Here is a 25,002-nt window from a genome sequence, read left to right on the forward strand (position 1 = left end):
CATTCATGTGGAAGTATGCATGTACATTTACTCCCAAGCCTTGCATGTTCGTAGGTGTGGCTTTGGGGAGGTGATTGAATCATGATGGTGCAATACGCATCAGCGGATTGCTTCACTGATGATTTTATAGATGAATGTGGTGTTGGGAGGTAGGAACTGGCCAGGGGAGGGAGGGTCTATCTCCTCTCCCCCTCTCTCTCACTCTGCTACCCGTCACCATGTCTGAGCTCTTTTTCCTCTGCAATACCCCTCTCAGCCTTGCTGCTCTGTTTGCAACCAAAACGTCTACAAGACATGCCCCCTCAAAAAACTTTCCTTCTTTAACTTGTGGGTGTCAGGTATGGTGTCTCAGGGATGAGAAAGTAACTAAAACCTTACACATATATACAGCATAGTTTTTTGTAGATGACAATCCATAGCTGAATAAGATGTAACTGTGCAAATTGAAAAAGTATTTTCATTTTTGCCTAGAGTAACCTCGTTTCCTCTTGGAAGTGAGAAAGGTCAATATTTTTTCAAAGAATTTTGATGCTCAACAAACACAACAGTGCTTGTCTTAACAAGAACTTCTTTGATATTTCGGATTTGCTTGCCAAAAAAGAAAAAGTTATGCTTAGAAGTTTTTAAAGGCAAGTTATTATTATTTGGCCAAGTGAACTGTAAATGTTAGAGTGACTCTGAAGTGAGACACAGATCGCCCCCGCCATGTTTGTCTCTTTAAAGCAACCTGCAGCCTTGAGTGCAAGAGACTACCTGTGCCAAACTCAAAATATTGCACACATCCAGCTGTTTCCAACTTAGCTTAAAGAAAGTTTTAATAGCTTACACACTGTGATGCATGCAGCAGCACACCTGTCTCCTCAACTTTTCACCCATATTCTCTCTTTATTGCTATATGGTATTGATAGAGGGCATATGATACAAGGATGACATAAGACTTCTAAATAACATAATCCAAATAACATAAGGGAACTATAACTTACAATCTGCTAGATGTCTGGGACACTGAGTTCATGCCCAAGAATGAATTCTGGGAATAGTAGATGTTAAGAGTAGGAAATATTTGTTGGGGAAAAAAAGCTTCTGTCTAAGAGGAACATAAGAGGTTCCTGAGTGGGTGCCTGGGAACCTGCTTCCCAAGGGAGTTTTGTAGAGCAAAACCACGGGGTGAGGCAGGTGTAAGGTGGGACAAAACTACAGTTAACTAATAAGATTACAAGTATAGTTGCTTAGGCAATATTTATCCAGTGGAAAATCACAAAGTCGGTATAAGGTGGGGCAAAACTATGGTCAACTAGTAAAATTATGAGCGTAGTCACTTAGGTGTATTGATTAAATGGCAATCAAGTGGAGGAGCAAGTCACATGGTAACCGTACATGGAACAAGGACTTTTCCCAGAAGGGAGAGGCTGGGGTGGTATAGTCCTTTACCCAAGTTGATTAGTGCTTGTTTAGATTATCGATCACTCTCTTCATCCCTAGGGGAAGTGTGTGATGTAGTCCTTTCTTTATCCTGATGACTGACCTTCGACGAGTGGTTCTCCAGCCACAGTCAACTTTGGCACTGACCTCTCAAGTGTCCAGCCCTGTGTAATTACCTATCATATTTCTAAATAACTCAGCTGTCTATTATTCTACTGCAAGGAAGCACTGTCTCTTTTTCTTCATTTAAAAGGATATAAATTAATAGATTTATTTTATTAGAATGCACTGTAACTCATTATTATCATTTTTATAATGATGGTTAAACTTTTCCACATATTAAATAAGTCATTCTGAGTACTATCTTGAAAAAAGTGTTTTGAACTTTAGTAGAAATCCTATAGAGGGCTATGATAGTCAGATTTCTGTTAGTATAACAAAATGCTCAAGATTAACAACTTATAAGGAGGAAATTATTTTGGTTCATGGTTTCAGAGGTTACTATTCTGGCTCCCTGGGCTATTGTTTATGGGTGTGCTGAAGCAGCACATCATGAGGGAGTGTGAAGCAAAGCCCGCCCCTTACCACATGGCTGGCAAGTGAAAAAGAGAAGAGGAAGCCTGGAGTCCTTAAGCCCCCCTGAAGGTTCAAGAGGACCTACAATCTCCCACTGGCCCCACATCCTAAAGTTTCCATTGAGCTGGGAGGGAGCTAAAACCTGGACACATGGACCTTTGCTGTCCATTTCAAGGCAGATGTTCCAGATTTCAACGATAGCAGAGACTATGAAAGGTACTCGAGAGGAGATGGATAACTTAATAAATGCATTTTAATGAAGACAGAACAAAGCAGACTGACACATGATGTATTTGAAGCTAGATTAAAAAGCACTTTTCATGGATAAATATGGATTATTAGTCAGGGTTCTCCAGAGAAACAGAACCAGCTGTGAGTGTGTGTGTGTGTGTGTGTGTGTGTGTGTGTGTGTGTGTGAAACATAAAATAAGGAAATGCCTCCCCCATTATGGAGGCTGACAAGTCTAAAATCTGCAGCATGTGTGGTAAGATGAACATCTAAGACCTGATGTTCCAGCTTGAGTCCAAAGGCATCTGCTGGAGAATTCTGTCTTCCTCAGGATAGACCAGGCTTTTTATTTCCTCAGCTTGTTGGATGAAGTGCACCTCCACTGAAAGAGCCATCTGCCTTCCTCTGTTTACCTACTCAAGTGCTAATTTCATCTAGGTACATTCTCACTATTTGACTATTTGACCCCATACCTGGGTGTCACATGGCCCAGTCAAATGGACTCATCAAATTAGCAACTCAACATGAGAGATGAAGAAGATTTGCTAGGATAAGCATATTGGAGGGAGACTTTACTAATCCATGTGACTGTTGAGTTAAAGCTATGATAAGAATAGGAAATGCCAAATGTGTATTTGGTTTTACTCTCTTCAAAAAAAGTAATAAGAACTGTGGGAGTAATAAAACCCAAAATGTGTAATTGTCATTCTACAAAAAAAAAAAAAAGTGCTCTAAAGGTTATAACTGCATATATGTTTAAGTGTATGAGATAGATAACCATATTACTGAGTGTTTTTTGGATCATTGAACAAAACTGTTTGCACTCTCACTGTTTGAAAGTCCACTTTAGGTGCTTCAATTTTGTAACTTGAACAATTATTTCTAAGATGAGAATATGTAATCTATTAACTAGTGATTTCTTACTGTTTATTTTTGAAATTTTATATTACTTGTACCCTTTTTCTGTTTTTTTTCCTTTTTCTCCTTAAATAAAAAAATAGGAAATGCAAAGAAGATGCAATTGTAATATAAAGAGTGAATATGAGACATTCTCTTAACCTTTTTTGAAAACTGAATTTATAGCTCCTTGAGTTTGAATTTTATTCATGTAATCAAAGAATAGGCACTGAGAAGTCTTCTCTAGAATTTTTAGTTCATGGAGCTAAGTCCTTTGCTGCATACACTGTACCCCCACCTCACTTGTCTCCGACAGGGGCACATGAATCCGACTTTAAGATTCAGTACAAAAGGACAATATCTAAACTAGTTATTTCTCCTGGGAGAACATTTTGTCCTTGCTTTCCTTCTTTGATAATTATGTTTGGGATGTAAAGTCCTCGAGGTTTAGATGTGTGCACCTTCTTCTTGAGAAGTTTCAAGAAGTCAGAGTGAGATCCAGGAAAACTCATCTATATCTCAAGACTGATTCTGAGCCAGCAAATATTAATGTTTGGTGGGAGAGGAGTGGGGGGATCTTGTAATGTATATGATAGCTGTAGACTCATTTTCTTGAAAAATTCACATAGACACAAAGCTATATATTTGACTTTAAATGCCTTCCAGACTTCTTTAATACTTCCGTGCACCTTGGTTCCATCAGTCCATCAAAGAAAGTGAATGTTATAGATTTGGCATCAGCAGAACAACTCAACTGTAGAAAGTCCAAGGCATAATATTGCCTCGAGCACCTGGGAAGTGCTTTGTAGCACTTAGTAGAGCTGGAGTGGGCATCAATAGGAACTGCATCCTTAGCTAGAGAAATACAATGAATGCCAGGCCTTTTGGGGGATAGGAGAAAAGTGACCTTGCTCTTCTCACTTGAAATAGTTCCATTGATGAACGTGTTCATTTTCAAAATCACCATTTATTGAAAGTTCACTCTATCCTGTTCTCCAAACATTTCAAAGCCATGCAGTCCCAAAGCAGAAATCTGTATGCCATTGTATGCACACAGCAGTCTCCTTACCACAACTGAGACTCCTCCTCTTCCCGACTAAGCTATTGTTATTAATTACCATAGTTCAGATATAATTCATTTGTTCTTCCTTAGTTGTTGAAATCTAGATTCTTTTAATAGTCCACATAGATACATGGAACAGAGACTGTCAATTGCTGGCCTTCCTTTCACCACATGTGCTTCATTTCCTATGGGATGCCAGAAAACGTGATGTGTGCAGAGTCCAGGTAGCGCCCTTCTTCATCCTTTTCTTCCTTTTTTGTTGAGTGAAATTAAAAGATAACATCAGGAGTTTGAGGAGTCGTTTTGGAGCAAAAATTTACCTAGCAAAAGGAAATCATTACCTCTGTGATGGGCCGTTTATATTACACCATTTTTTTGTTTCTTATTATTTATGACTAGAAATAGCCTAAGTCCATTTTGAGGTTGATAAATGTACAACTGCTAGGTAACTTTGTACTACTGAAAGCAAAGTACAAAGTCATGAAATTCCTTGTCTCTCTTTCTGCTTCTTTCTTTTGCTTTGTCCTTCCAATCTTTTGTCCTAATTTACTTTCCAATTTTATTTATTTTGCCTTGAAAAAAATCAGTGAAATTATTATTCATATGACATATTTTACTTTTCCTCATGCAGCTAGAACTGAGAATGAGAATTTATTAAGTATATATGAATATTTATTACATAAGAATATTGTGTATGTGTGTATTGCCCTCTATCAAAATATGCATATTAAAAGCTATGGCAAGTATTACATGCAGGTGGTGTCTACTGTCTGTGATACCAGCACTGTGGGAATCTCAGATAGGAGGCTTTGACCAGCACAAAGGCCTGGGTCCAATTCCCACTGTTGAAACAGAACAAAACAAAACAAAATAAAACAAACATCAACATAACACATAACACGTTTTTTACATGAGACGTAGGTCGGAAATGTCCTCCAAGAATCTCATGAATTCAGAGGTGGAACTTCGGGCTGTGAGTGCATCATGGGGCACTATACTCGTCTGTGGATTTAGCTGCAGATGGAGCTGTTCATGGGTAGAGCCTTGGGGGAAGCCCAGGCCAGTGGGGCCTGGCCTGGGAGAGCAAATCATCCTGCCTTCCTCACCCCTCACTCTGCTTCCTGGCTGCCGCCCAGGTGCCAGCTTTCCTCCATGTAGCAGGTTCCTCCACCATTCTGTTTCTGCCTTTGAGAGCCTCAGCCCTGAGATGAGACTTCTGCAACTGTTTACCAAAATAAACCTCTCTTCCTCTGGGTGGTGGGGTACTGTGGCTTTGCAGTGAGGAAAATAACTAAGGCACCAGCTTAATATTACTTTCTGTGTTCAATGTGTTATTTTCAAAATGCATAAAAGGGTTTACTGGTCTTTATTTTTGAAGAATCCAAAACAAGACAACTTTTCTTATTTACTCTATATAAGAAGTAGGAATCATAATGAATAGGTCTTGGTCTTTTCAAGTATCCAGATAATCTGAAAAACAGCAAAGCATAAGTCTTGTGTCTTTAAATGGTGCACCTGCTGAATATTTTATTATAGTTATATTAACTGTATAACTATTATTCAGGTAAATGTTCATAGTTCCTTCAAATGATTTTCAAGGGAAGTATTTCAATTATTCATTCGATTTTAATTATATAATCATTGGGCTTTTTCTCATTAGTCAAGGATTCTCTTGATGCAAATGTATAGAAGTGATTATGAAATTTTGGTGTGATGCCAGGCCTGGTATAGCACATGTATATTATTCCAGCACTCAGGAGGCTGAGGCAAGAGGATTGCCGTGAGTCTGAGGCTAAACTGGGTTACCTAATGAGTTCGAGGCCAGCCTGTACTACTTTTTTTCTTTCTGAAAGACTTTTTGAACATTTCTGTTATGCTTTGTGTCTAGATGTCCCCTCAAAGCCTCATGCAGTCATAGGTGGGGATTTTTCAGAGGTGACTGGATCTAGACTGTATGACACCGAGATTGATTCATGGTACGATGCTAGGCTCAAGGGCACTAGGATTAAAAGTGTGAGTGCTACCTGTGCTAAGTAGCCTGGATAAAATATAAGGGGTAGAAAGAACTGTGGTTGAACCTTACTGCTTTGTTACCTTCTGTCCACCATAAACCATTTCTCCTCTGTGATGCCTGTTTGCTATGTGTTACCTTGCCTTGGAGCCAGCTGGTTATGGACAAACTGAATCAAACAAACCTTTCCTTCTTTAACTCTGGGTGTCGAGTATCTTGTCTCAGCAATGAGAAAAATAACCAAGGCAATTTCTATGTGTATGTTTTTGCTCTTGGTGATGAGTTTCAGATTTTTTAAATGTCATAAAACTTCTTCATTTTACTTCTATTTGGCCTCTGTTTCCCTAATCTTTTAAATGATTCTTTCCCTATACTAGAATACTTTCTTTGCTGGCATGTACTGCCCACAATCTACTGGATATTTGGGGGCCACTCTGCATCTTTCCCTGTGCAGCTTTCTCCACAGGACAACTCTGCTCTGCAAATTCTGTCATGGGTTCCTTGGGCTTCAGCTCTGTCTGTACCACCCTCCCTTCCATCCTTATTCACTTGAAAACTTCCTCAAGGATGTAAACCACTCACCTCATTTCCTTTTATCTCTTAGAGATCATGGTCTCTCAATGTCTCTTACCTAACATCTTTTTTTTTTTTTAACATTTTAACATTTTAACATTCCTACCTTTTGCGTCCCTCAGGCCAAGGTTTAAATATGGTTTTTATTATTTCATTTGGGCCGGAAGAAGATATCTTTGCATTGACTATTTTTTTAATGCCAATTCTTTAACATTTTAAAACATTTTTAGTCTTTAATTTACTACTACCTCAGAAGCTTCTATTTCCTACAATCCTTGGTTTAGGAAGTTTTATATGTTCTTACAAACTGGAGATTCTTGTAACTCCCTCATCAATCAAAAAATAGGCAGTTGATTCTTAGCTTTCCCCAATGCTCAGTGAAGTAATTTTGTCATCATTCTTCTTTTGTGAGATGTGAAATCCTTTTCTTTGTCTGTTGAGATCTTGCTCTGAGAACTTCCACAAGTGATTATAAGTGGAAATGTAAGGTTTTTAAAGTTTTAGTTTAACCTATGCCTACTGCCTTACCCTTTGTTCATACTGTTCTGACTTGTATTTATTAAGTATTTTGCTAGCTAATTAGTAGCAGCCTGCTAGCTTCCTCAGCTGTACACTACTAGATTTCTTCCAACTAACTGCCAGGAAAGTGAAAAAAATTACTACTAAACAATGTATGAAAATTCCTTGTTCATCTCTCTTACCTTGTCTATAATCAGAACTTTTTAATTTTTTTCTTCTGAGTGAACTGAGCCTTTGAATGTATTTGTTATTAAAATTCCTGGAGGTAGCCTCCTGGAACAAATGATGCCTCGATGTTCCTTTCTACAGTTCTAAATTTTAATAACCCTTATTCTCCTCCCACTTCCATTTCTAAAAAACAAATAATGGTTAAATTGTAGCTGTGACAGGACTGTCAAGAGTAGTTGTATGGTTGTTTCTCTACTCAGTAAACATGGCGTTTTGTGCTGAACAAGGTGGTGCATGCCTGTGATTATAGCTACTCAGGAGGTAAAGTGAGAGGAACACAAGCTCCAGGCCAGCCTGGGCCACTTGGCAAGACTCTGCCTCAAAATAAAATTTTAAAAAAGGGAGATGGAGCCTACTTGTGGAGCACTTTCTTAGGGTGCATGAGACCCTGGGTTCAAGGCCTTGAAAAGCAAAGTGGTATTTTTCCATGATTATGATATTACAATTACATATCTTTTTTTTTTTTTATCTTTTTATCAGTACCAGGGATCGAACTCACGACCGCCTGCTTGCAAGGCAGGTGCTTATGCCACTGAGCTAAATCCCCAGCCCCTACAATTACATATCTTCTATAGAATAATAGTGTATTTGTATTGGATAGGGTGCTCAAAAGGAACTGATAGACATTTAGGCCACTTCCAAGGTTTAGCTATTATGAACTGTGCTGCTATAATCATAGGAAAAAACTAAAATGTATTATTTATACACACTGGAGTACTACTGTGTCTTAAAGAAAGATAAACTTGTGTCATTTGTAGAAAAATGGATTTACTTTGAGTCCATAAAGTTAAATGAAATAAATCATATATACAAGCTGAGCTATGACATGGTTTCTAAGAGAAATGCACTATATAAAGTGTAAAATAATAGAACTTTCACAAAAGGTAAGGGAATCAAGAGGTGGAGGGAGGGGATGTGGAAGGGAAGGGAAAGTGCTGAAGAAGGAATTATGCCGCGTTCTATACACAGGCCAGTTCCCCACAAGGTATGCAATCATTGTGTACTGCGAAGATGCACTAATTAAAAAAAAACTGAGGAAAAGAACAGAATTGTTAGAATAGATACATAATGCAGAGAAACTCACAAGGGAGATTTAGTAAGGTGATTTGTAGGGTCAAGATAGTGGACAAAAGCCACTTGGACACTGGACAGGCAAAAGATCCAATCAGTTGCTGCTTGGCCTCAGCAGCTAGAAGGTGCAGAACAAGACAGACCAAGGATGCAGCTCCAGTCAAAGCAGGCCTAGGTCCTTAGAGGGTTGCTAGTATGGTCCCCTTTGAAAGAAGAAAGATGCCAGAGACCCACTTCTATAGGTGGCAATAGCAGCGGCAGATCACCTGCTCTGACAGAATCGAGGTTGCAAGGTGGGCTGGCTTCCCTTTCCCTCCCTTCTCACTCCATCTGTGGCACAATGTCCTGGCCCAAATGCCAACTGTCTCCAAAACACTGCCCCAGACTCCCAGAAGTGAGCTTCACCAATCTCCTAGGTGTCATGCAAGCCAATCAAGCTGACAATCAAGACTAACCAACTGAAGACTTTTCCAGGCACCAAAATCAGATTTTGGAAAGGAAAGAAATATGTTCTAGAAGAAATGCCCTTAGTGCTAATTTACAATAGGATACTTTCTTCTAGTTTAAAACATCTCATTATATATATATATATATATATATATATATATATGTCCAATGATTTCTTTGCTATTATGCTTTGATATTTGTAAAATACACTATGATACTTAATAAATAATATTGAGCTCAATTTGAAAGGCTTTAACTGACAAGATATTTTCATAATTTTTAAAATTAATCTCAACATTTGCATTTGCCTATATTTGTACCCTTGCATTTACCCTGCTCCTTCTAATTGTAATAGTCTATAAACATTATACTGTTACAGTGCTAAAGGATACCTGTAACATACAACCTGTAACAGGGAAAGAATAAAGCAAACAGAAAAGAATATGATGAAGTTTTCAAGAAAAACATATCAGTACCTTCTCAACCAGTAGATCCACCGACAAGGAATGTCAACATACAATCCTAAAATTGAGCAGGGCATGGAGTTAAAGTGAGGGGGTTAGTGGCATAATCTTGTTGCTTTCTGTCATCAAACTATTTTGTTTTGCTTTATCCACTTCCTGGTAGGGAAGCTCTGTTGGAGAGAATGATATCCATGGGAAGGTTTAGTGTGAAAACTGGATGTTGTTTTCTCCTCTATTCTTTACCCTGAAAAATAAAGCAAATGAAATCCACTGAAAAAATTGCAGTTTATCAAGTATCTTCTAAAATTTGACTTGGTGTATTTTGACAATATGCATTCCAGACAGATTTATCACAGATTGGTTGCATAATTAGCTTAAAATATGATGATTTTCCAGAGTCATTGGAGACTAAATTGATCCATTTTTAAAATCTGTGTTGCAAACCTGAGTCTCCTTCTGTGATCATTGCAGCTTAAAGAATGCAAGGTAACTGGAAAGTGCTGTTGGTAACCCATTCAGTAAGAGCAGGATGTTTTGATGATGAAGCAACAGCACTCTTGCTAGTCTTTCAACAGAATCCTACCGTCTAACATTGTAAGAATCAAAATTATTCCTTAGTATGGATTTAAGCTACTCTGGTTTTGAGATTGTATTTGGAATGCATTAATTCAGAGCTGCAAAATAGTCTTAAGCCATGACTGTATGTTAATCATCTTATCAGAGCAAACCTTCCTGGTTAAGTAAATTACCTCATTTTGTGGAGATAAAATGATGTTATCTATTTATACTTTTAGATATTTACTTTGAGCCCATTTCCATCTAAAGAAGGTCCAGAGAGTTTACATACTGTGCTTAGTCTGTACACCTTCAAAATCGAAGTACTGAGAAAAGCAAAGCATGTACGTTTTAAAATTATAAATTCAGAGAAATGTGTTTTGATCTCTCAGAATGACTATGCAATAATTCTAACCACAAGAGATGGGCCGTGTAAATTAAAAGACAGAAAGTGCAAAGTCCAAACTGGGATAACTGAATTCAAATCCCTAACAAGTGGCAGGCCATTCATTAACTATATGACTTTAGGAGAGCTACTTTAGGAGAAACCATAATCACTGGATTATGGTTTCTTCAATGTTTACCATATTGGTAATACTAACTATGCTCAAGGAAGGATTAATAATGGGATACCCAGCCAATATTTGAAATATTAGTTCCTTTTTGTACTCCTTCCCCGTGTTTGGGCTAGCCTAGACCTGTTTTTATCCTGTGAGGGAACAGGAAACAGAATGTCTATTCAAAACAAAACAAAACAAACATGTATATGTCTCAACCCAATAAAGACAGCATACGTAACTGATGCAAAAATTTCACAAAATAATATTTAGTGTACTATGTACCAGGCACTTTGAATTATTATTTGCAGTCTCCTATTGAAATGTGAGCACCACGAGGGCAGGAGTGTTAACTAATGGTGTTCAGCACCCATACAATAAAGTTTTTGATGCTAGTTGAAAAAATGAATGCATTGTAAGTATCATATGATGGCCTTAGGATCCTCAAAGCGTTTTGTGTATTTAACCCACAAGTAGAAATTATTTTCATGATTATCATCGTCGTTGATCTTAAATGTGCAGTATGTGTCCACAAAGAGTCTTGTTTTTAATTTTCTTACTTTCTTTTCCTTCAGTATGGGGGAAGTAAAATCAAAAACGATGGTCGTTGTTTTGTGGCTTAAGGTGTGGTAACATGGGAGGGAGGAGATTTCCGGTTCCAGTGAGGATGATAGGTAAAATCTTAAAACGATGTTCATGAAACCCAAAACACAACCACGGCTGCTTGATTCTTGGAGTCCAGGAGGCTTGATGTGGTAGGAAAAAAACCGCATTTTCTTTATTTTCTTGAAAGGTCTCCTGACGCAATCGTGTTTACAGCTGTCCTATCAGAACCCGGGAGAACTTTTGCCCACAGATTCGCAGTCTCTGTTTGCTGCAGTCTGCGGGCTAGCTGAGGAGCGCAGCGAGCTGCGCTGGGGCCAGCAGGGCGCGGCTTTCGCCCCTCACCTGGCCACAGCCGGGTCTCACGCCCGCGCTGCGCACTCCGCCGCGCGCCGCCAGGCCGGGCGACAGGTGGGGCGGCACGGCGCGCTCCTGCAGCCCCAGGAGGAAGCGCCGGACACGCGGCGCGACGCTTTGAGGAGGAGAGCGAGGAGGCGGGCCCGGCTCCCGCGCGGGGGCGCTGTCACCTGTCCGGGGGAGGAGCCACCAAGCCGCTCGTTGGGCGCCGCTCGCAGGCTTCGGAGTCTGGAGCTCGGTTCCCTACCATGAAGGGCGCCAGAGGCATCGATAACCCGGCTTTCGTCCCCTCCAGCCCAGACACCCCGCGCCGCTCGTCCGCCTCACCCTCCCAGGTCGAGGTCTCCCACGCCCCGACCGAAGACGCACAGCCCCCGAAGCCGCCGGAGCCGCCGCCGCCGCCGCCCGCTGAGCCCGAGTCCCTCGCTCCGTCTCAGTTCAAGGAGGGGCCTTTCGGGTGGGGGCGCTTCACCCCGCGTAGCCTGAGGCCCTGCAACACGCCCGCCGGCTTCCTGCTGCACTACTGCGTCCTGGCCGTCACGCAAGGTACCGTCCCGTGCGCCCCGCGCCCTGCGCCCCCTGGGCTGCGGCTTTTGAAACTTACGGGCGGAGCGTTCACTCTTTGTCATCCGCGGTGCCTCGCTAACGTGCGGCGTTCTGCAGGGAAGCTTACGAGAACCTTCCCTCAGAAGCAGCGTGTCCCCGCTCCGCGGTCTGCTTTATGCGAGCATCCCTTGTGTGGTGTCTTTTGTCCAAGTGGTTTTGTAGGTTTTTCCAGCAGAGGGCTGGAGGTGTTTTGCGTGTAAGGATGAGGTGCTTTGAGACGGGGAGTACAAAGACTTCGCGCTCGGTAAGGCGTGCGCACCGGCCGGGCAGCCCCGGCTTCGGGCCTTGCCGGGCGCAACCTCTATCAAGCCCTGGAGTCTCCGGAGTTATCCGGGAGCTGCTGCCGTCAGGCCCGCGGTTCGGTTCTCCGGAGAGACGCGTCCAAGTTTAAACCCTTAGGAGCTGGCGGAGAGACCGGCTCCCTCTAAAGCGGGCACAGAGCGGGCAGCACAGAGCTGCTGGCGCTGCCGGTGCTATGAGGGGTGAAGGAAATGGGAAGGAACACTCAGGTGAGGGAGCTTGGGGGCCGAAGGACACGGGGAAGGGCTCCGAAGGACGTGCTGGGGCTGAGTTTGCATTTGTATGTAGATGTTTTTTTGGCTCATTTGAGTCCTGGTCTCAGAATATTTTGCCTAGCGCAGTCAGGGACTGACTGGAAGAAATGCACCCCAACGAGTATTTTGGGAGGAGGGAGTTAGAAATTGCTCTTGGCTAAGTTAATGGGAAACTAAATCAAAGTGTGTACTTCCCGTTCTTATTTTCATTCCCCTCTCCAAGGAACTCCTGTCCCTGGTTAAATGCTAATTATTTGTTGAAAGTGAGTCTCCTTCTGCTTTTCCACTGAAAATTTGTGCCTGAGTTATTTCCGCTTCCTCGTTTTCCTACCATTATTCATAACTTGACCCTAGAGGTCCAAAATCAGTGATTTTGAAACATCTCAGTGCCAAGGGGTTGCACAGCTCAAAAAGTTGAACAGAAATAAAACTGTTGTTGTCTCATTTTTTACCTAAATTTTCTTTGGAGCAGCTGGGCGTGGTGGTGCTGGCCTGTAGTGCCCAGAGGCCAAGGCAACAGGATCACAAGTTTGAGCCCAGCCCGGGAAGCTTAGCAATCTTAGTGAGACCCAGACTGAAAATAAAACTTCGAAAGGGCTGGGGATATGATTCAATGTGAAGGCCCTGGGCCATAAAATCACCAGTACCATACAAGAAAATAAAACTCTGAACATTTAATATTAAGACTATATTGTTTTATATTTACCATAAGGTATTGTTTAAAATTGTCACCCAATAAAGTTGGCACTCTTGAAAAATGTGTCAGGTTTAGCTTGGAACTGCATCTACCCAGAGGCGATTCAAAAAGCACAGTCTGGGGTGAAAGAGAATTAACGCATGTTCCAGTTTTAAGTTCCACTAACTCTGAAGACATTATTTCTGGGTATCTCAAATATGACTCTCAGGAAGACTCTTTCCATCATATATTAATAGAGCCTTAATTAGGGAGCAAAACAAAACTAGACTGATTTTACTATTTCTAAAAAAAAAAATAGGGTTTACCTTAGTGCTTAATTTCCTAATGTGCTTCCTATTTTCATGCTTTAACAATAGAAGTAGTGAAGTAGTGTGCAGTATTTCATTTTACAAGCAGTGTTCTTGGAATTTGTATAGCTTAGGATTCATTAAAGGATTCATTGGACTTATAGTGCTATCCTTCCAGAGGTATTTGAACTTTTATTTTCAAAGAGAATTTTCACCAGAAAGGCAGTGATTTTTAGTGACTAGTTATTAATCAGTGTGACATAGGTGTTGGGAAGTTGACTTTTGGATGAGGAAATTTTCATAGTGCCTGATAAGTATTTCCTTAGAAAAGTGTTATTCATAGTTACTGTGAATGCTTCATTTTAAATTCTAAGAATTGTTGACTGGCTTATGATTCTGTAACATTGGCATTAAAAGCAAATATTATTTTAGGACTTTTGAAAGTTGCTCTGTCAGTTTTCTTGAAGTTTGTTAAGTACTTCCTTTCTTTATCAGTAAGTGTGTGTAGTACGTAATGTTTAGGTTCCTGATGGGGAAGTTGGTACATGGACGGATAACTCAATCCATTTCTTCATCGCCTTTCCCTTTTTAGTTATAGTCTTGATAAATCAACATTTAAAGGCATTGTAACAGATATACTCCAGTCATTATTAGTGAGAACAACTCTTAGTTGCTCTTAAAAGGTATAACTAGTTAAAATTTAATTACAGTCCTATTATTTTCAATTTGCAGCAAAGTTTAAATGCCTTTACATTTTACTCTGTATCTGGACAGGACAGTTTTGAGTCAATCAAAATTAAATTTTCAGTCTTATCTTCTGTCTTCAGTCTTATCTTAGTCATTTATTATAAGTGTATGAGGTATTAATGTTTTACTTTGCATATGATTTAGAATACTGGTAGTCAAAATAGGAGTCTTAGCTTGTGTTTAGTTTTTTCCTAAAACCTTTTAAATGATAATTCAATATCAAGAAAAACTTTAGGAACAAACTAAAATTTGAGAATTCCAGTTTCTCACTCTAAGATGAATCCAAGTTAAGTTCTTGCTACTGATAGAACATCTGTACTTTTTGTTCTTTCCCTAGAGGGCTCTGTGGAAGTATATACTGCACTTGAAAACTTTAGCAAACTGGTTTTGTGGAACTGTACCAGTTTGACTTTTGTTTGTCATTTAAAGAAAAATGAATTAAGACCAATTAACTATGTAGCAGGCACTAGCATTGTTTATCATCTGAACACTTAAGTGTGAGCAATTTTTTTTTCTTTTTATCGGTACCGGGGATCGAACTCACAACTGCCTGCTTGCAAGGCAGGTGCTTATGCTATTGAGCTAAATCCCCAGCCCTCAGTGTGAACAATTTAAAAAGCAAACTTATTTTCAAACTGGGTTTTCTTGATTTGGAACTTTGGAGACTTAAGACTAGCACACTTAAAAATAGCAAAAGAAATGAACAACAAAACTTGAGAACATTGTGTTAATAAGTATAATCTCTATAATGAAGTTAGAGTAATGCACACACATTTTTTTTTCTTTTAGGTATTGTAGTAAATGGCCTAGTAAATATTAGCATTTCCACTATTGAGAAGCGCTATGAAATAAAGAGCTCCCTGACTGGCCTGATATCATCGAGCTATGATATCTCATTCTGTTTGCTGTCTTTATTTGTATCATTCTATGGTGAAGGAGGACACAAACCAAGATGGTTGGCATTTGCATCCTTTATGATAGGACTGGGAGCACTTGTGTTTTCGTTACCACAATTTTTCAGTGGACAATATCAGCTGGGGTCCATTTTTGAAGGTAAGTTCTGTTATTTTTGTTTGTTTGTTTGTAGTAATGTAAAACCGGTCATTAACTCTCTTGTCCAGGTCCCTGTACAGCAGGGTAAAGTGTAAAGTCTCCTCCGCAGCTCACTGCCTCCCTGGTGATAATGGATTGTATAAGGTAAGTCACTGAAACAGACTATAAATTATTTGTCACTTGAGCATCTCCAAGCTTTTTGATCCTCTGATTCTCATTGCCTATATTACACACAGTCCTCCTTAGAAAGATTTGTTTTCTTTTGCAGGTGTTGTGACCTCATTGGGTTTCCGAGATCTGTGCTTTTTCTCCTTTTGTGATTTTATTAGAAGTGCTAACAGCTCTGTGCCTTGAACACGTTGATTCAGAATTTGAGACAAAGAGAGGTGACATTCATAGGAGCAGGACTTTTCCTAATAATTGAAATCGGCTCTGCTTATGGCTCTAATTTAGTGTATTGCTCTGGTGTGGCTCTGGTTAGATGAAGTACATGATTCAGAGACACAGGAAGGAAATTTAATTATTGTTCAGTTTTGCTCTTCAAGAATTGTTTTACATGGAAAAACAGTTATGGTACAGCCAAAGGAATGTGCTAATGAAAGTACACCTTAACATATTTATGTCCTTTCTGGGACTTATAGCAAACATTGAAAAACTTAGGAATGAAATCTAATGGTTTCAAATTAAAAAGCCTTCATGAGTTAGGTAAGTGAAGAAAAGGCTCAGAGTAAGAGGGAAAGAGAGTGGAAGACAGAACTATAGTTATTATTTTTAAAAGTTAAGATTTTTTACTTCATGTACCAATATTACACGTAATAGTAAATACTTAATTGCTCCTTACACCAATTCCCCAATTATACAGGATTATATTCTCAGTAACAAAGTGTATATTGTGCAGCGTGGTCTTAGGGGTGCATTTATTTGGTAAGGAAACTTTTTTTTTTTGAGACATGGTCTTACTATGTAGTCCAGGCTAACCTTACACTTGCAGTGATCCTCCTACCTGTGAGCTACTATACCCCTCTAGGAAACTTCATTTTGGAAGTAAAAATAGAATAAGCAAGCAGACAGATGAATGGAGAATTCTTTTAGAATGCAGTAGCGTTTGAAATGAAAGGAGAGCTGATACACTTGTGAATAAATGTAATGCTAGCATTCTCAGAGGCTAAGGCAGGGGGATCAAGCCCAGCCTGTTCAGTTGAGCAATTCAGCAAGACTCTAGCTCAAACTTAAAAAGGGCTGAGGATGTAGCTAAGAAAAAAGACCCTGGGTTCAAGCTCCATTATCAAAAACCAACCAACCAAACAAACAAACAAAAACTAAGGAAATGCTACCAGTAGAAGCAGTACTTATATAGGTTCTAGTACATTATCTAAGATTGGACAAGGTCTTGTTATATTATAATGATACATGCTATGTACAACTATGTACAACTGTGTTTACTGCAGAGCAATTCATGACAGCTAAAATCTTGGAAGCAGCCTATATGTCCATCAATAGATGAGTAGATAAAGAAAATGTATTATATACACAGTGAAGTACTACCCTGCAACAAAGAAAAATGTATTTGAGCCATTTGTGGAACAATAGCTGCATCTTGAGACCATAATAATGTTAAATGAAATAAATCAGGCATTTGAATTTATATGAGAACTTGAAGATAGATATTAGAAAATGGGGACATAGATCTTTTGCAAATAGGAAAGGGCTCAAAGATGGCAGGAGGGAGGGGAAAGGGACACAAAAAGAATTAAGATTTATTATGTACATGTATCAACTCCCCACAAAAAATGAAATCATTATGTACTGCAAACATTACTAAAAATAACAAAAGTTTGCATTAGGCATGTTTGACTTAATTTTACTGGAGCCAATTGTGGGAACAAGGCACATTGCATAGTACAGTGCCTTTGAAATGTAAATAATCAAGTACAATCTAATCTGCCACAGTAGAATACACACTGATCCTATGATATGAAAATGCCTTTGTCTTTATTGTGTTTAGGTGGTAATCTTTATGCAGCCTCTAGGCTCACACCCTTCCTGTTCATCACATGCCCTTAAAGTAAAAACAAACTTTGCTCAAAAGTCTCTGAGTTTCTCAATAAAAGGGTAAATTTCTCTTGAAGTGCTAAGCGTGGTGTGATCTTCCCAGTATTATTTCTTGGCATATGCACCTTCATTTATAACCAATCTGAGCAATTTGTATTTCCTGAAAGGTAGTGGCCACGAAGAAATTTGTGAATCCATGCATGTGTGTGCCCCAGAGATAAAGCAATGATTTCTAAAGTCACATCAAAAACTTCCAGAACATTACCAGAACGTAACTGTTCACAGGTTTTCACCAGTTACTTGTTGATCTAGTTGACATTTTTTATTATTTTAGTAGACTGAGTTTGCTAGATGACTGAAATAGAAAAACTCAGTATTATTTTTCAATTTGTACAATAGATATTTATAGTTAATAGACTCTGCATAGTTCTGAGATAATAGTTGAACAGCTCCACACCACCTAGATTTTCTGTACTAATGTTAAGAAATGTACAATTAATAAATAAAACTGAAGACTGAAGTTAGTGGATGGAAGGAACAAATAGAATGAAATCATAGCGTACATATAGGTAAAGAGGTGGGCAGGGAGGGGTACCATAGTAATAAATGGGTAACTAGCAGCCATCCTTCAAAGATGCTTTTCAGTTCAGAGAAGACCTTGATTAAGGCCTTGCCACTGGGAAAGAGTTTCGTGACTTTAGAAGCTGTCACTTTTGGCTAGCATGACCATAGCAAGGGGGAGGAGGTGTCCTGAGATGAACTTGGAGAGGCAGTTAAATGCCATTGAGGCATTTGAGTTTTGCTTGAATTGCAGTATGTACTCATGAAAGAGTTTTCCATAGGAAATTCATAATCTTGTTTGTATGTATTATTTTTTGTAAGACAGGTTTTCTTCACATAGTCTAGGCTGTCCTTGAACTCACTATGTTGCCCAGATTGGCCTTGAACTTGCAGCAACCTTCCTACCTCAGTCTCTCCCAAGTGCTGGGATTACAGGCATGCACCACTTGTTTGTGTTTTAAAATGCCTGGCTCTTATTTGTGTTTTAAAAAAATGACCATTTTGCCTATAATCCCAACACTCAGGAGGCTGAGGCAAGAAGATTGTTGCAAGTTTGAAACCAACCTGGGCTACAAAGTGAGCTTAAGACCAGTCTGAACTGCACAGGGAGACCCTGTCTCAAAAAGACCAAAAAAAAAAAAATTGTGCTTCTATAACTGGGACATGAGAATAAATGGGAGGAAATTACTGAGAAGGTTTTTACCTTCATCCAGGTGAAAGACAATGGTTGTTGAGCCTGGTTGGTGAACAAGAGATTATAGAAGAGAAAGGGGTAAGACTGTCACGGTTGATTTATCATGATCAAGGAATACTGACTTTTTATCTGGATTGACCACCTGGCTGTGTATTACAGTGTGCAAGACTAAGTAGGGTAGAATTGGGAGTAAAAAGCAAGAATTTGGTTTGAATGTAAGTATGAGCTCCATATTATCTACCTGGTTTTGCTGTGTACTTCCTCAAACTTGTTTGCCTAAACTTGTAAATCATTCAAGCTTAATCCCTAGAAATGCAAACATTAGATTCCAAGAGACTTCCTCGTTATAATTGTTCATAGATAACAATGGGCTTTCAGGAACACTATGCCAGTGATTCCTCCACTGTCTTTGTATGGTGGTGCTTTAGAGTGGTTTGGCATTCATTTTTCCTCCCTTAAATTTTTTCTTGGCCAAGTGTGTTTGCACACACCTATAATCCCGTGCTCTGAAAGCTGAGGCAGCAGAATCACTGTGAGTCTGAAGCCAATGTGAGCTAGAAAGTGAGTTCAAGGCAAACCTGGACTACATGATGAGACCTTGTCTCAAAAAACACCAAAAAACAAAAATGAATTTGCTTTTGGAAAATGTCTGTGAAGTGGATACTAGTGACATCAGTGTATAAGTGCCAAATCTGCTGTCTTTTAAATAAAATATTAAATAGGACACTCCCTGGTAAAACTAGGGGTCAGGTCTTCTAAGTTTACCATACAACTGCTTACCAAAAATAAAAGAGGAGAGTATTAGTATTTGCTTTTGGATTTAAGTCAGTATAAGGGCTATGCAAAGTCATCATGAAAGTTTACTGTTTCTCTTGCTCAGTGATTTTAAAGAAATTGTATAGATCCATTGTGGTTTTTTAAAAAAATTTCTTTTCTAAGCTACATTACTATGTCTGCTTAAGGCATGCCTCTCTGTTGCCTCGTACAATATTTCAAATGTGAGGTATTTCTTTAATTATGTACCATTGGAGATGTGACCAAGATCACCAGCTGTCTGTGTGAGGACAAAGAATGAAGAAAAAACAAGCAAATTTAGTAATAGATAAACAAGGGGAATTTTGGAAAGGTCAGTGCCTCAGGGTGGGCGGAGATAGTGACACTGTTTATTGCGTGTGCATAGTAGTCAGAGGGATTATCATATGACTCAGGGGAGTGGTGCCCATAGACTAAGGAGGATTTTGGAGTAATCTTAGTAGTTTTAGTTTTAGTTTTAGCCTTAGTCTTTAGATATAGTCTTAGTATTGGGAGAGGGTGGCCAACCCCTGATGGGATAATAGGAAATCTTTAAAGGGTGATACCAATCGTTCTAAGCCTCTGTTCATTCCTTAGGGAGGTGTGTAAAATAGCCATTGTGAATTTGTGGTCCCCAGCATTTCCCTTTTTTGATTTTTGTGACTGCAGCAGTTGAAACAGCGTATAGGCTGTGATTGCCATCATAGCCACAGACGTTCTCAGGAGTTCGTGGGAGGGCCTGTCACATCACTAGCATGTGAGCCTCCTACATCACCTGCTCTGCTATCCCCATGTCATGGGTTTTGTAACCTGTGAGGATCTAGGTCCTCGTGGTGTTGGTTTTTTCCCAAGGTCATCCTCAAGAATGCTCACACTGGAGGATCAGTGGGAACAGGCGCCACCTCTGGCTGGGATCTTCTCATTCCATGGTTTAACACTCCAGGAGGGCAGCCATAATGGTGTTCCCTTATGTTTTATTACAGTAGTGATTTTGTACTGTATCACTACTGCAATAAGCAGCTAACAGTAATCTTTTTTATGCTTTATATGCTTTTTTACTTATGCTTTTAACTCTAAGTAAGTTCTTAGCTATACTGAGTGGTTTCCTTACTTTTATTAATTTAAACCATTTCTTCCCCAATTTTAAAAAGTCAATTATATTAGCCTGTACTTTCTTTAAAGGATAGTAAGTTCTCTGCCCAAGTAAATAAATGCATTTTTGCACATATAGGAACCTAAAACCAAAATCTGTATTATGTGTCTGTCAGGAAAATAGAGAAGAAAACTGGAGATTTAACTGGGAAAAGGAAAACAAAGAAGTTGAAAGTTTCCTTTAAATAAATTAGAAGCAAGGGAATATGCAGTCTTAAGTATTATAGTGTTATTAAGAAATCATTTCATTAGTTGAAATTGCACATGTAGTTTAATTTGAAATGAAGTTTGTGTGTGTGTGTTGCTTGTTTTTTTGAATTTGAGGGAAATCAAAGGGCTTCCTTTGGATGAGATCATCTCTATACGAGGGGATTAGAGTAATTCAATAGAGTAAAAAGTATGTAAAAAGAACATGAAATAGGATAAGTGTGTAGAATTTCCAGAAGTGTGAGGATCACACAAAAGGAGGTTAAGAGTTAGCCAAAAGTAGCTTGTATTTTCTATTGTATTTTATATATATATATGGTATATTTGAGAGAAAGCTTTTTTGTGTGTGTTTTGTTTCATTTGGTCTGGTTTGGTTTGGTTTGTTTTTGAGGATTGAACTCTGAGCTTTTACAGTGAGTCACTTTCCTAGCCCTTTTGTTTTTCTTAGAGTCTCCACTGTATAGCTCAGCCTTGCCTTGAACTCACTGGAGCCCAGGTTGGCCTTGAACTTCTGGGGATCCTCCTGCCTTACCTTCCCAGTATTGGGATTACAGGCCTATGCCACCACATCCAGGGAGACAGAGTTCTTTTAAGGAAAGCTTTGATGGTGATCATGAGATTTTGGAATGATTATCTTTTGAATGAAAATGAAGATATTTATCACAAGGAAGTTTTGGTTATTTACTAGATATAAACAAGGAAATATAATTAAGAGGAATAAATACCTCTGAGGGATACTTTTTGTGCACGAAATCTTCAGAATGGAAAAGGATCATAAAATGTTTTCAAATCATATTTAACAATTTCAAAAAACTATGATCTTTGTTGAAAGTTACAAACTTGCATGTAGAAAAATAGTGCAATAATAAAAATATAAAGAGAAAGAAGAAAAATGGGAAATGGCATAATTTGGGGAGCAGAAAAGTACAGTTTCAAACCTTCCTCTGGGTGACACATGCTTCGTTTTCCTCATATGTTAAAATAGGAATAAGATTAATACTTTAAGAGTTATAGTGAGGATTTATACAATACAATCTATAGCACAGTCTAGATTTAGGTAAGTGTTCATTAAATGATAGATTGCATGGTCTGAGTTTTTTGTTTATTGTGTTGTAATTGATACTTTCTCCTCCATGGATCTTTAGTCTTCTGCAGCTCTCAAAAGAGTAACTTGACTGACATTCATTTTAGCATTCACTATATATTTGCTTTAACCAGTTGTGCAGAGTGCTGGAGATTTGGGGCCAGAGATAACATGGCCCAGAGAGCCCCTGACTCTGTGATACAAAATCATGAAAATAAAGTGATCTGTTTGATGTTATGTAGCAGAAATGATGGTTAAGTGTTACAAAGGGGAGGTCCAGGATGTTGTGAGAGTTAGCAGCAGAATCACTCCTCCCTTAAGTGAGTGTGCGTGGAATCAGGAAGGACTTCACAAGGTGTTGCTATTTGAACCAGGTTGGGAAGGTGGATTAGGGAATCCAAGGGAGTGCATTCCTTTATGTTTTTCAAGAGTTCAGCACAGACTCAAGCATACTGTTGTGGAAGTTATTGGAGCAGAGTAAAAGGAAGAAAACTGAGCTGCGTTGCCTGGATTTGGTAGTATGGGCAGCACATATGGTTCATCTTTTAGAGAAGGTGCATTACTATAGTGAATGTCTTCATATTGGTTGTCTCCCTGTACTATTGATTTTGGAATACCAGAAAATAAGCTGTATGCCGTGAACACTGGTTGGCAGTATAGATTTGAGAGAAGGAGTATTTAAGATGAATATAAGTATTACCAAGGTTTCTCACTTTTACCTTAGAGATGTGTATCTCTGTGTATTGTAATTGGGAGAGAATTAAAAATTATTCCTTTTTATTTCAGATGGATATTGATATCTTTTTGTTTTGGAGACAAGGTCTCACTATGCACAGTCCAGGTTGACTTTGAACTCATTAGGTACCTAGGCTGGCCTCCAGCTCACAGTGATCTTCCTGCCTCAGCCTCTCTAGTGCTGGGATTGCAGACGTGTCAGAATGACTGGTAGATACTGGTATTTTAACATGTTAGTAATATACGTTTTGAATATTTAAAATGCAACAGATCTTTATCATGTTCATTTTGTTTTCATCTAAGCCTTATTTAGATCCTTTTGAATGCGTATTAATGTTATTAAGCAAAATAATTTTTTTGCCTTTGAAACTCTGGGAAAGAGGTCATTTTCATATACCAAAGAATCACAGAAAAGCCATTTCTAAACTCAGTAATTTTTTTTCTTGTCTTTTTGAGATAGGATCTTGCTGTGCAGTTCACGCTGGCCTAGAACTTACTTTGTAGCTCAGACCGGCCTCTAACTGAATGATCCTCCTGTCTCAGCCTCATGAGTCCTGGGGTTATAGGTGTCCACCTCCATACCCAGCCTTAAATTTAGCATTTTTTTATATTGAAGATTTTTTGTGTAAATTGTAGTTTCTGTTTTTTCTCCTTTTCCCTCAAGAAAGGGTAACTTTGAATGTTAAAGATTTTCCTGTAGCGACAGCATTAACTTTCTAAGGCTTTAGAAGTAGTATTTTAAGAAGAATTCGACACAAGAGACTTTGGTAATGCTGAGTATGTTAACTGCTTGTGCTTGGGAAATGATTAAAGCCTCAAAATTGGAATAAATTTTTGGTTCCTATTTTTTCTTTTATCTTGTATTATTAAAAGATATTTTTTCTTGTTTATTTTTAAATAAGGAATGCTTATTCAGATGGGAGAAGACCTGGGGCAAAGAGTCCTAAGCATTTTTCAACTCCTAATTCAATACAGGATGGTTTAATTTTGCTTGGCCTCTGAGTGTTCTTCCTTTTTTCCTTTGTGGAGAGCAATTTTGTTTTTTGTATTTCAATTATATTGCAATTGAAATAAATAAAGAAAAGAAGAAAGGAAGTGATAGAATATATAATGTTATAATGAGACAAATGAGAATATATAATGTTATAATGAGACAAATGAGTTAAATTTAAATTTAATATGCACGATAAAGGGCTAGAGCTAAATTTCAGGGATGATGAAATTGTCCTGATAGATTTAAAGCACTTCTGTTTTCCCCTAATTTCTTAGATAGTATGAAGTTAACTCATACTGTCTAAGTATGGTTGATTTTTACTGAATGTTGCCTCTTGATGTTCCTGATTGAAACTGTTGTGATGGGGCCAGGCTGTAATCCCAGCACTGGGGAGGCCTAGGAAGGAGGATGGCTGTGAGTTCCAGGCCAGCGTGGGCTACAAAGTGAGTTGAAGGTCACCTTAATCTACATAGTGAGACCCTGTCGCAGATAAAACAAAACAAAAGTTTCAGTAAGGCTACACTAAGACTCAACAGTCAGTAATTTTTTTTTCCTGTACCAAACTCATGACCTTGCAATTGCCAAGGCAGGTGCTTATATCAGTAAGCTAAATCTCCAGCCAGCAGTCAACACTTTTTGAAAAGTCACTTAGATTATCTTCCTCCAGTTTAGGAAATACATGTCCCATTTAGCAGCTGATTATTTTGTGAAGTTTTCAATTTGAGACAGGAAAAGGTTTCTTTTCATCACAGAATTATTGCTTTATATTTTCCATTTAAATAGACACTTCACAACTAGACTACTAGGTGTGCTAATTTGGCCAGGTTAGTTGAAATTCAAATGTTCAAACTTCTGAAATAGGTATTTTGAAATATCTAAGTAGGAAAAATGTATCAGTGAGACATCAGTACAAAATCACTTTTGATCGTAAAGTATAGCCAAGAGTTTTAACAATCCATGGCTTTCTACCAAAAAAAAAAAAAAAAAAAATTCCTAGCATTTCACAAAGCATGGTCTATCAGATGTAGTTTTTAAAGTCATTAACGTACATTAAAAATATATTCTATGATTGAATGAATTTGTGGAAAAAAATGACAGTTATACAAACATGTTTGCTACATCCCGGTAAAGGCAGTTGGATTTGGAGAATAGTTAGTTAAAGATACGATTAATATGTAGACTTTAAACTTGTTGGCTGAGTCTGACTTATCCCCT

General features: G+C 38.7%; 1 protein-coding gene across 3 annotated transcripts in view; it reads left to right on the forward strand.

Moving 5' to 3' along the window:
• The first annotated feature begins 11,672 nt into the window (after positions 1-11,672).
• Positions 11,673-25,002, forward strand: part of Slco4c1 (solute carrier organic anion transporter family member 4C1) — a 64,041-nt gene continuing 50,711 nt past the window's right edge. The window contains exons 1-2 of one of the 3 annotated variants that reach the window (XM_063245523.1): positions 11,673-12,118; positions 15,253-15,516. In XM_063245523.1, the coding sequence (XP_063101593.1) occupies positions 11,821-12,118; positions 15,253-15,516 (562 nt within the window). In that variant the 5' untranslated portion in view covers positions 11,673-11,820. The remainder of the gene's footprint in view (positions 12,119-15,252; positions 15,517-25,002) is intronic. The other 2 variants (XM_063245524.1, XM_063245525.1) reach the window with 2 other exon arrangements.

Source organism: Cavia porcellus, unplaced genomic scaffold (genome assembly GCF_034190915.1).
Source record: "Cavia porcellus strain 051 isolate PalLab524CR breed Dunkin Hartley unplaced genomic scaffold, mCavPor4.1 scaffold_2, whole genome shotgun sequence".
Taxonomy (NCBI): domain Eukaryota; kingdom Metazoa; phylum Chordata; class Mammalia; order Rodentia; family Caviidae; genus Cavia; species Cavia porcellus.